This window comes from Pseudonaja textilis, chromosome Z (assembly GCF_049901715.1).
Source record: "Pseudonaja textilis isolate UNSWEBS1 chromosome Z, rPseTex1.2, whole genome shotgun sequence".
Taxonomy (NCBI): domain Eukaryota; kingdom Metazoa; phylum Chordata; class Lepidosauria; order Squamata; family Elapidae; genus Pseudonaja; species Pseudonaja textilis.
This window is the reverse complement of record NC_142008.1, coordinates 122,012,616-122,025,074: the sequence shown is the minus strand read 5'-3', so window position 1 is coordinate 122,025,074 and position 12,459 is coordinate 122,012,616. Positions and strand designations below refer to the sequence as shown.

At 44.7% G+C, this 12,459-nt stretch overlaps 1 protein-coding gene and 1 non-coding gene across 7 annotated transcripts in view; both read right to left on the bottom strand.

The window, feature by feature from the left end:
- The window catches only part of CHD8 (chromodomain helicase DNA binding protein 8), an 84,338-nt gene that overhangs the window by 15,828 nt on the left and 56,051 nt on the right, over positions 1 to 12,459 (bottom strand). For 4 of the 6 annotated variants that reach the window (XM_087918070.1, XM_087918071.1, XM_087918074.1 and 1 more), the window contains 10 exons: positions 11,666 to 11,776; positions 8,122 to 8,333; positions 7,249 to 7,448; positions 5,546 to 5,738; positions 4,302 to 4,391; positions 3,311 to 3,414; positions 2,757 to 2,871; positions 2,421 to 2,496; positions 988 to 1,042; positions 663 to 858 (listed from right to left, as the gene is read on the bottom strand). In XM_087918070.1, coding sequence (XP_087774196.1) covers positions 663 to 858; positions 988 to 1,042; positions 2,421 to 2,496; positions 2,757 to 2,871; positions 3,311 to 3,414; positions 4,302 to 4,391; positions 5,546 to 5,738; positions 7,249 to 7,448; positions 8,122 to 8,333; positions 11,666 to 11,776 — 1,352 coding nt within the window. The remainder of the gene's footprint in view (positions 1 to 662; positions 859 to 987; positions 1,043 to 2,420; positions 2,497 to 2,756; positions 2,872 to 3,310; positions 3,415 to 4,301; positions 4,392 to 5,545; positions 5,739 to 7,248; positions 7,449 to 8,121; positions 8,334 to 11,665; positions 11,777 to 12,459) is intronic. The other 2 variants (XM_087918072.1, XM_087918073.1) reach the window with 1 other exon arrangement.
- Positions 2,566 to 2,674, bottom strand: LOC113449474 (small nucleolar RNA U6-53/MBII-28). The gene has a single exon (XR_003375826.1). It is a non-coding gene; the product is annotated as a small nucleolar RNA U6-53/MBII-28 (small nucleolar RNA).

Below are 12,459 nucleotides of genomic sequence, written 5' to 3'. Positions count from 1 at the left end.
TCAGCGGTATGCCGGGAGGCCGATCCAACCGCCGATCAGCTGCTCAACGGTGAAGGCTCCAGTGTTCCCTGATGGGAGGCAACAATGGTGGAGTTTCTGGTTGGCCAGCCCATTAATCAGCAGGGCTATGGGAGGCCGGCATCCAGCCATCACTCAGCTGACCAGGATGCCAGCCAAATGAGTACGGGATGGATGCTGGGAGGCAAAGGAAGATATTTTTTCTTCTTGTTTTCCTCCTCTAAACCTAGGTGTGTATTAGGGTCAGGAGCATCTTATGGAGCGAAAAATATGGTAAGTAAGCACACTACAAGACATCCCTGTGCAGAAGCCATCTTATTAGAGAGTGAATAATATAAGAACAGGAAATGCATCACAGGACCAATAAAAATAAAACCTAGAGTGGCAACGTGATACAGAAAACAACTACAACAGAGAGGAATGATAGAGCTGCATATAAGGTAGAGGCTCATCCGGCATGTATGGCAGAGCTAGAGAATGGGGATGGGCCATGCCTTCACCTCTCAGCCTCCTGTGTATAAGATGCCCCTCCATTTTCAAGTAAATATTTTAAAGAAAAAGTAGTATTTTATAGACGGAAAAATATAGTATCTCTCTTTACCCAGCTTATCCAAAAATGAAGGGGAAGAGGCCCCCAAGATTACCTCTGCTGCTTCTCTCGACGCACCATCTCCTTCAGCTTGAAGGCGGCCTCGCATCGCCGCCGCCGCCGATCTCCCCGCTCTGCGGCCTCCATCTTCAGTTGCTCGCGCTTGTAGCTCCGCTGGAAGGCCGTGATGAGTCGCCGCAAACGGGCGGTGAGCGCAGAGGCTGGAGGCCAGAAAAGATTCCCTGGCTGACCTAGAAAATGTTGATAAGGATGGATGTATGACTCTTGCATCCTCCAGGCCTCCTCTTGACCCTCTTCCTGAGGTAGATGCTTATGAAGCTCACCTCTTCACCAAACCCTTTCACATAATCAGTAATTACCTTCCTCCCCATCCACCACCGATATGTCTTCATCCATCATCATTAGTGTTTCGCCCTGGAATGGAGGAGAGATTAGTGCTATCAAACTGGATTGCCGAGTATTATTACTGTTGGGGTTTGAATCACAATGGAATGGGATAACTTGCCACGGCCAACTTGCTGCAGAGAAATTTAACAATTCTTTTTAATTATTGAAATTAAATAAAAAAATATTTTAATTTTTGCCATTTCCATTTCATCCTGTCTCTCCTTTTTCATCCTTTCTTTAATGATTCTATTCCAGAATTTATTTGACATTAGCGTAATTCTTGTCCTGCACCGAGTTGGCCAGGGTGAGTTGGCTGAGGCGAATCGTCATAAACTTGAGCTTGCTCTGCTTGTGGAAACAGGATCCGGCTAATGAAAATATGGAAGCAGGAGGAAGTTTTTGAATGTTTCCCTCGTATTTCTCCATAACTCAAAATTTGCCAAAGAAAAAATATTGTTCCCCATTAGTTTGCTGAGACATGAAGCAGCCTTTTTTGCTCTTAAAACTTCCCTCTGGCACCCAAATAGCATGGGTGGGGTGGGGTGAGGAAGCAGCCTTGAAAGATGTAAAGGCAGCCTACAAGCTAGTTTTCCCTTATTTGATCCATCTGCACATAGTTTAATTCACCCTGAAGGATGGCTGTGGAGATTCTCAGTAATTCAGGTCATAGTTGTCTCGAAGGTGCTTTTTCAAAAGGCAACTAGATTTTGGTTCCTCCCCTCACCTGCGAGGAAGAAGGAAGAAAAATATGATGTTTCGGTTCTCATCCAAAAGGCTTCATTGCTTCTGGCAGGATGGTGGCAATGATGGAAGGCTATTTCTTTGCGGGGGAGAGGGGGAGAATTGGAAGGAGTGACTGCAAAGAAATATGATCCTTTCAACCCTCCCCACTCCCAATCCTGTCAGAACTATAATCCTTCCATCTTTCCTACAATCCTGCCAGAAGCATGAAGCTTCTTGGATGAGAAGCGAAACATCTTCTTTTTCTTCCTCAGGGGAAAAAACAACAACAGTCCAAATGCCTTTTGATAAAAACACCCATGAGATTCCTGAAGGATATTCTAACATTCAGAGACACACACACATGTTTCAAAGTACATCCTTGACAGGAGTCGCTGGGATCGGGGTGGTGTAAACAAATAAAAACAAGTATCTGTTAGGTTTGAATGGCAATGGGTTTAAAACAAGGGTCTTCAAACTTGGCAAGTTTGATCTGTGGACTTTGACTCCCAGAATTACTGAGCTAACATGACTGGAGGAGGAATTCTGGGAGTTAAAGTCCACAAGTCTTAAAGCTGTCAAGTTTGAAGACTCCTGTTTTAAAACATCTCAGTTTTTGGTTTTTAAGTTCTGGAGAAACTTGCAATGGGCTATATTAAAATTCCAATCGGGTTTAGAATCCCACCTCCTCATCATGTTCCTTGGCAGGGGCTCCAACGGGTTTATATTCTGGATCCTCACAGTCCTTGTCAAAATCCACCCTGCCAATGACACAAGAACTAGTCAATTATTGCTGTGGAAATCCCGCATCCTTCTCCCACTTTCTAGACACACCTCAGGACTTCCCGTGAGAAGCAATTTTAACTCACAGACACCTGAATTCAGGGACAGTTGTCCCTCTCAGTGTCTCGGTATTAGCATGGCAAGTCATCATGGGTGTGCCTCCCATCACCCATCGCCCCCAATCTTCCCCCATCCCCTAGCCTTGAGAATGGCTCAGCTCGACCCCAGTGGCTCTCACCCTTCTCCCACATCCGGTCGGTGCTCAGCAGCAATGGCCTTGTCATCTGGGCGGCCAGCTTTCTCCAGGAAACAGAGCGCAGGGTCGGCTCGCATGGTGTTGTACTTCTCGTAGCCTGAAGGAAAGTCCAAATACCAGTACCTCAACAGTTTATGTCCCTGTGCAATCTTAGGCAGAGGTTAGACTATAAAGTCAGTTTCCTGGTTAAGCCCTCGCGTTCCTTAGAGGTCTCCCATCCAAGAGTAACCAAGTCTGATTCAACATTATTTTCAGGTCTAAAATTGAGAGTTGAATTCTAGATATAATTATTTTCAGGTCTAGATATAATAGCATTTAGACTTCTATATTGCTTCATACTGCTTTACAGGCCTCTCTAAGCAGCTTACAGAATTAGCATATGGCTCCCAATGATCTGGGTCCTCATTTTACCCACCTCAGAAGGATGGAAGGCTAAGTTCAACCTTGTGCCAGCGAGAATCGAACTGCTGGCAGTTGGCAGAGTTATCCTGCAATGTAACCTTCTAACCACTGTGCCATCAGAAACTATTACTCACCATGTTTGAAGACCCCAAGAAGCAAAGATTTGTCTGCTTCCGTGTCCCACCAGGCTGTGGGCACTTCTGCCTGATCCACGAGTGGAAACCAGATGTCAGTTTCGCTGCAGGAATTAAGATGGGAAATAAAAACAAAACAAAAGGTGTTGTGAGACGTTAAACAGAAACCAAGACAACTTTCTAAAATCCTAACCCTGCTTTCACAGCCTTACTCATAGAATGGAGTGGAGTGGACTGTCCTCAGATAGCAATAGCACTTAAGACTTATATACAGCTCCAAAATGCTTTTAAAAGCTCTCTCTAAGCGGTTCTACAGAGTCAGCCTATTGTCCCCAACAACAATCCGGGTCCTCATTTTACCCACTTCGGGCATCAACCTTGAACCTGGTGAGATTTGAAATGCCAAAGTGCAGGCAGTAGCAGAAGTAGCCTGCATTCTAACCACTATACCATCGCAGCTCTGTAGGTGCACCGCAGTAATCCATTCACAACAGTAAAAAGAATAAGAGGGATTCTTTTGCTAGGGTAAAAAAATCTCTCTAATAAAATGACTGATTTGGTGAAGTAAAATATGTTTAATAAAGAAATCAAGTAAGAAGTTGCTAAGGGGATACTACAAGGGCTCATTGTTAAGGAATTATTATCTGGTGGGTGGGCATCCTTAAAAATCAGAATAACAAGAACTGGAAGGGACCTTGGAGGTCTTCTAGTCCGACCCCCCTGCTCAAGCAGGAGACTCTACACAAATGGTTGTCCATGCCTCTCCTTAAAAAAGGAACCAAAGAAACACACCCCTAAAGTAAAAGGTTTCTGTCACGAAATCCACTGAGTCAATCAGTGCCCGCTTTCTATCCCAACCAAACTCCTTGATTTGTTATAATTGCAAAGTTGTCGTACAGAAATTAAAAGGTGGCATGTCAGTAATTAGAAAAAAACACACACTGAACACCCCCCACCCCAGGCAACTTTGTATAAAGGTGAACATTTTTACCTGGATGCAGCACCTGCCAAAACTTTCTCGGCCTGGTCCCCGATCACCTCCTGACGCAAGTAATAAAGCATTCGGACCCTGAGCAGCACCCTAGGAAGAAAATAATGCCTTTCTGTTGGAAGGACCAAGCATCATTTGAAAAATTGCACCCATCCACATTCCAAGACATTGGCTGTCTCCACTGTTAAGTCGGGGATGAGGGCAAAAGTCCCCCTCACAAACAGCGGCACATCCACCTGTAAGTAGCAAGGAGCTCTCAATTGCCCCAGCTTTTACAGACATATGAACTGAAAAGCCAGTTTGGTGTAGTAGTGAAGGTGGTGGCCTAGAAACTAGGAGACGGGGAGTTCTAGTCCCATCTCAGGCACAAAAGCTGGCTTGGCACCAGGAAACCAGGACTAGAACTCCCGGTTTCCTGGTGCCGAGCCAGCTTTTGTGCTTGAGATATGACTAGAACTCTCCATCTCCTGGTATCTAGGCTATCACCTTTAGGTGTAAAAGCATCTAGGTCACTTTGGGCCAACGACCAGAAGATGGTGAGTTTTAAGGCCGTGTGAGGCATGAAAGCCATCAGTGTGAATTTGGGCCAACCGCCAGGAGATTGGGAGTTCTAGTCCCACATTAGGCATGATAGCTGACTGAGTGACCTTGGGCCAGTCGTTCTCTCTCAGCTTAATCTACCTCACAGTTGTTGTTGTGGGGAAAAAGGTGGAAAAGAAGGAATATTATGCACATCTGTTGCCTTGAGTTATGTATAAAGTAATAAAAGTGGGACAGAGAAGAGAGAGAGAGGGGGGGGATAGATATAGGTAGATGATAAACAGATAAGATAGACAGACAGATATGGAAGGATGGATAGATAATATGATAAATAGGTAGGTAGAGATAGACAGACACGGGCATGGAAGAGAAAGAGAGAGCGAGAGAGCGAGAGAGAGAGAGAGAAAGAAAAGAAAGAAAGAAAGAAAGAAAGAAAGAAAGAAAGAAAGAAAGAAAGAAAGAAAGATGGATGGAACAGACAGCAATACCACCATGCAATTACTTTTCAGTGGACCAGACATTGCCTCTTCAATAGCAAATTGAGAAAAAAAATTTTGAGGAACAATGTGGAATCTGTCACCATCTGCCTACCATCTTGGAACTCCCCCTTTTTCTGTATAGAAAAAGACTGGGATCTACAGGTTGGCTTGCACTGGCTTTACAGAGGCACCCCGAGCTGGACTTCCCTTCCCCCGCCCTTTTACTTGTTGCACTGGTGCTTGAGATGTTTCTTGTAGCCTTCGTCTTGGAAGAGAGTGTCCGGGTTGTACTTGTGGATCCACTCTGCTTTCTGGAGATCGAACGTGGTCTGAGACTTGACTTTCTTCCCCTTGCGGCCCCGTGGAACTGGGATGGACAGGCCTGCCCGAGGAACAGGAAGGGAGCTCAGAGCAGGGGCTAGGTACAACATGGAACCAGTGCAATAGGGATTAGGTCACCCCAGCTTTTGCAGAGTAGTTCAACTCACAGACACAGACACAGAAGACACAACAGAGGGAGCCACTTAAGGGCCCACCAACAGCAAAGGGACATTAGTGGAACCAATATTATTCCATTTCCCAAGGGTCCACCACCTGAAATTCTCCCCACACTTGCAAAGGATTAAGGCAGCCAAAATCTCAATTTTGGATCAAAGTCTTTCTCCTCAGCAAAACAGACAACTAAGGTGTGGGTAACATTCTCAAAGGGCATCAATAGAGGTGATACAGAGCACATCTTTCTCCTTCTGCCTATCCACTTTTTACACAGAGCACCTTAAAAAACTGTGTCACTATTTGGTTTGGTGGCTGCGTGCCTCAGATAGAAAGTCCATAGAGTGGTAAGGACAGCCAAGAAGATTATAGGAAGCTCGCTTCCTGTTATTCAGGATGCTGCTTTTAAGTGCTATGGGCTTAGTGCTCAAAGCATTGTTAGAGACCCCACATACCCACTTTATGGCCTGTTTCTGTCGCTCCCCTCTGGGGGGAGGTTTAGAAGTATTTCTAGCAGGACTATCAGATTCTGTAACAGCTGTTCCCTGGGCCATCCGTCTGGTAACTTCACAAAATTTGCTTTTCTCATCATGTACATGTGTATGTCCAAACTAGACTGTGTTGTTTCTCTGTGCCATACCGTGTTTCCCCAAAAATACGACCTATCCCAAAAGTGAGTCCTAGCTTGATTTTTACATGTGGGCCCAATATAAGCCATACCCACAAAACAATCCCTAATCAAGACTCTGCCCACTCCTTCAGACAATTGCAGCCAGGCCTTGCACACCCCGACACCTGCCTTGCCAGCTCATCTGTTCTGCACCCGGCAAGGCTTTCCTGAAGGCCTCTGCAGCTAATAACAGACCTCTGGATCGATCCGGAGCTCTGTTATCGGCTTCAGAGGCCTTCAGGAAAGCCTTGCAGCCTTACTGGCTGCAGAAGAAGTTCCCGAAGGCCTCTGACAGTGAAAAAGAGGCCAGGGGTGATGCATGCAAGTGAGGCGAGTCAGTGGAACGACATCCCTCGGAAATAAGACCTAGTGTCTTTTTTGATGGCAAAAAATTTATATATAAAAGACAAGCTCTTATTTTCAGGAAAACATGGTCAAATATATGTGGGTATATGCATAATCTTATATATATATATAAAATATACATATAATATATATAATATACATATATATACACATATATACAAATATATATATACATATATATACATATATATACATACATATATATATATATATATATATATATATATATATATATATATATATATATCCTCATGTTCATGTAGTGTATATTGGAGGTGGTGACCCTTTGAGAGCTGCATGCAATGAAATTTCATTTTAATGTATGCTGATTAGTGTACATTCAAAGTGACAATGAAGTTATTCTAAGTTCTATAAAAGGAGCCCCTTCCCTCTCGCTTACCCGAGTGGTTCTGAAGCTCCTTTGCTTTGCCATTCTCAACTGGGCTGATGAGGTCCCAGATGAATCCTTTGATGTTCTCATCACCCCGATAATGCATCAAGCAGTAGACCAGGATGGCACGGCAGATGGTCTCCACATCCCGCTCAGACATCCGCCGCTTGAAACGTCCATGCGACAGGATCTCCCTCCAACGGCCCCAGCTGCCAGGCAAATCAACAGAGACATTGCTCACAGGTGGCTAATAAGGATAGGGAGGGGGGTCTTCGGTGCTCTCTTCAGCTGCCCTGTCTTCTTGCAGGCATTTCATTACACTAACTAAGTAACATTATCAGTGCCAGTGTTATGGGAGCCCTATCTACCACAGAAATCAAGGGGTTCTCTTTCAGCAACCACAACTATACACTTAGAACCTTTGCTTCTTGGGGAGCGTGGGGGGGTGGAGGAAGCAAGAACAACATCTTCAAAGAAAAAAGCAGAAAGTCCAGTTGCTTCTTGAAAATAAAACACCATTGGGACAATCCACCATGACTTTCTCTCCTTGAGCTGCTTTTCAATAACCTAGCAACCTAGAACTAAGGAGAAATTTCCTGACAGTTAGAACAATTAAACAGTGGAACGACTTGCCTCAAGAAGTTGTGGGTGCTTCAATACTGGAAATTTTAAAGAAGAGATTGGATAACCATTTGTCTGAAATGGTATAGGGTTGGACTTGTCAAAGTTCCCTTCCTTTCTGATACTCCCCACCTTCCCCCTTCCTCCAAAGAATTGGATTAAAGCACACACCAACACACACATCCTCCCCCACAACTCCCATAATCCTTCTTTCCATGCGCTCTATGGTTTTTTTGTGAGGCCTCCCTCCACGCCACATACCCATAGACCAGCAGTTGTTTCTCCACCTGGAAGCAGTCGGTGCGCCCGTACGAATGGTGGAGGGGATGGTGGTGTCGGTCGTGGCGCCGGGAGCGTGGCCGGTCATCATCGTCACTCTCCAAGTCAGAGAACTCAACCAGGTCATCATCCTTCAGGGTACTGAAGTGGCGGGTCTGCTTGCGGATGCGGGGTGTGTCGATCACCAGGTTGTTCTGCAGGAAGTGGAGAAAAACCCTCTGGATCACTGAACATGTGTCAATTCCCCTCTGGATCTCTGAACATGTATCAATTCCCCTATGGATCTCTGAATCTATGTCAATTCCTCCATAGACAATTCTCACTTCTGCCCTCTCCATCACTGAATCTTGAGATATGGAAATGGTCTTTCAGACCATAGAATCCCAAGTTCAATTCAGCATAGGAATGCAGATTAAAGCAACCAACCATGACAGCTCAGTTTTTTTCTTGCTGAACAGTCCATGGTCTATCCTCTTGCTTAAGAGGTCTCAAAATTTGGCAACTTTAAGACTTCTGGACTTCCACTCCCAGAATTCTTTAGCAAGCCAAGGCAAGATGGCTGGGGAATTCTGAGAGTTGGAGTTCTTGTCAACTTTGAACCGAACCTGGCAGCAGCCATTTTTCTGTTCCTCAGAGGGGGAAGGAGACTGGAATGCCTTACTAGACACAACAGAATGTTTTCTCCTGTGAACCAAGGTCATCTCTACTCCACGGTTAAGGTTGGGGAAAGAGTGCCTGGAAAGCCCGCCAATTACCCCAATTGGCTAATGTGACCTAACTTGGGAATGGAGTTATTTCCTATTTTAATTATACTGAAGCCCATGGGAAAGATTTAGAGTTGGTTTTCCTTTAGAACTGTGCTGATATGATGTAATCAGTAAAGAAGATCTTTGAGGAGGATTCTAGTCTCTGATTTCTGATTTGCTTAGATTCATTAGTCAGAGCCTTGACGTTCCACAAGAGTTTAAAGTTGCCAAGTTTGGAGAGCCCTGCTTTTGCTAACTCATCCCACAGTTGAGCTGTTATTATTTTAAAAAAGGTGGTTTTCCCTAACATCCAGTTGGAATCTGCTTTTCTAAAATTTAGAAACACTATCCCATACCTATTAAGGGAAATTTTTGTAGCTCAGGGTTGAAACAAGGGGTCCTTTGTGCTCTCTTGCCTTGGTTGTTTTCTTGCAAATGTTTCATTTCCCAAACTAAATATCTATGGAGGTTCTTAGTCATCCCAGTCATGGTTGTCCCAAAAGTGCTCTTTCAGGAGGCAACTGTGTTTTTTCTTTGAAGATGTTTCGCTTCTCATCCAAGAAACTTTTCAGCTCTGACTGGGTGGGGTGGAATGGACTTTTAGCTATGCAATCTGGGTATTCAGGTGAGGACACAGATAAACCTCTTAACTTTTTCAACTACTCTCTAAAAGGATGCAAATAACCAGCTGTCTGCAAATCCTTCCATTCCCCATCATCCAGTCAGAGCTGTAGAAGCTTTTTGGATGAGAAGCGAAAAACTCAAAAGTCCAGTTGCTTCTTTAAAAAAGCACCTTTGGGATTTCCCACACTAGGTAACATCATCAGTGCTAATTAGTACCAGCATTAGCACTGATAGCATTACCTAGTTTGGGTAATGAAATGTCTGCAGGAAAACAACCAAGCTCAGAAAATACACCAAGGACCTCTCACACTATTCCATGTTTTCTATTTAAAGGAAACACCTCTTGAGTTTCGATTTCTTTTGGCAACTGAAACTTTCTATTTTTTTCTCCAATCTCTTATAACATAATTTAGACTTCTGATTGCTCCCTTCTGCTCCTTCAGCCTGTTTTGGTTTGCCCAAATCCTCCATAAAGCTAATGCCCAGATTTGACACAGTTCTAGGAATAAAGTCTGACCATATTTCACAAAACAGAACTATTCCTTCCCCATGATTTGAAAGCATCTGTTGACGCTGCATGGAAACCAGTTTTGTTTCTTCTACAGCTATGTGACAATCTCAGCTTAGCCTGAATTTGTAATCAACCACTTTTTCATAATCCCCCCACCTTCAAGAACCACAGTAAAGCCAGTTATATTTCATCCTACACTGCACATTTAGCTTCTCTTTCCTGAGTGAAGACCTTTGCATTTTCCTGCACTGAATTTCATATTTGAAAAATTTAATACGCATGAAGATCTTGTATTTTCCTTTAATCTGTCAGAGTATTCACATACTGGCAGAGACATAGTTAACAGAGTCAGTGAGTAGGCATGGTAACAGACCAGCCAATGGGAGCTGACCTGGAAAGTGAAACTAGAAGTTCTCTCTCTGTTTTTGCTTGCTTGTCTGCTGAAGTTGATGTTCTGCTCTGCACTTGCAACATGTTTACTTCTGTTTGAGTTTGCTCCATGTTGGAGAAATCTACAACTGGTATTGTAAAATTTACTTAATATGTTTATAAAGAAGTTAAATGAAGCATCAACCATCTGTGTTTATTTTTTGGCACTAAATTTATGCTGCAAAACGCTGAACATAATCCCATTCAACTCAGAGGTGTCAAATTCAAGACTTGGGAGCCAGATCTGTCCCATAGGGTGCTTAGATCTGGCCTGCAGGGCCACCCTGGAAACAGTGAGGGACTAGCCCATGGTGCCTCTGCCAGTAGAAATGGAGCTCAGGGAGGCCCAGCAAGGTCTACCCGGGCTGGTTTTCAGCCGCAAGGGCCTCCTGCAGCCCTCTACCAGCGAAAACAGAGGCCTGGGGAGGCTGCATGATCCATTTTCGCTGGCAGAGGGCTGCAGGAGACGGTCATGGTCAAAAATGGAGCCTCAACAAGAGCCAGCCCCACTGGCCATGCCATGCCCCCTCTCTTCCATCCCACATTATGTTATCTGCAAACCAGAAAGCTGAGTGTAACACCCCTGAATTGTAACTGGACTACTGCCTGCTCTAGAGCAGACGTCCCCAATCCCTGGGCCATGACCCACTGCCAGGCTGCAGACCATTGGGAAGTGGGCCATGCAAGTGATGAGCAAGCACGCATGTGTGAAACCATCCCTTCTTCCCCCTTTATCTCCCTGCTGCTGCCGCCACCTGAATCCAGCTTGCGTGGTGCTTAAGATCTGGCCTGCGGGGCCGCCCTGGAAACAGCGAAGGATCAGCCCTTAGATCTGGCCAACAAAAATGAAGCTTGGGAGGGCCACGTGTGCTCCCCCCAAGCTCCATTTTCAATGGTAGAGAGTTGCAGGAGGTCATCCCAGCCGAAAACAGAGCTCAAGAGCCTGTCTTCGCATCCCAATTATGAATGACATCAAGCTGGCCAAGTGCTCTCCCTTCAAGGTAAACACAACCCTGATATGGTCTTCAATGAAACTGAGTATGACACCCCTGCTCTAGAGAATCCAGTCCCGGAGCAGAGAAAATCATGCCATCTACACGACAAGGATTCTGTGCCATGAGAAATTAAACTTCATGCAATTCTTCTCCTGATTCTTCTATTACTCGGCCAGCCAATCATGCAAGTTGACTGCATTCCTCTTCCCAGTTCAACACACCTTACTATTCAGGAGATCAAGGTCTAAATCTGCTTTCTTGGCCCATTTCTGCCAGAAGTTGGGGTCATCCAAAGCGATATCTGTCCTGTTTTCAGAGGCCACAAAACTTGCCTGGGAAAGAAGTAGAGGTGAAACAAAGGAGGGAGGCAGATGGAAGGGCAGATGAATAGAAATTCCACAGCTTACAGGTAAGTCCTCGACTTACGACCAAAAAGGGTTCCCAGAATTTTGGTTGTTAAGTGAGACATTTGTTAAGTGAGCTTCACCCCACTTTACAACTTTTCTTGCCAGAGTTGTTAAGTGAATCACTGCAGTTGATACCTTAGTAACCCGGTTGTTAAAGGAATCTTTCTTACCCATTGACTGCTTATCAGGAAGGTCGCAAAAGACTGGTCGCAAAAGACTGGCACATGACCATGGGGATACTGCAATGGTCATAACTGTGAAAAATGATCCCATCCCTTTTTTTAAGTGTCATTGTAACTTTGCCACTAAACGAACTGTCGTAAGCTCAGGACCAACTGTATTTCGGTAAACTCGTAGGCCACAGTTTCTGAACCTCAGCAACTTCGAGATATGTGGATGTCAATTCCCAGAATTCCCCAGGCAGCCATCTTGAAAACAACACATCTTGAAGTTGCGGAGGTTGAGAAGCCCTTTGGAAAATCTCTTTAAACTCTTATTAATGCCCAACCTCTTATTGATCAGAATAAAGATGATATTTTGATTCCTCCTTCGTTCTTCAGACACGTTTGTCCATCCGCCTTCTCTGAATGGAGTTGGCCTCACCCTAA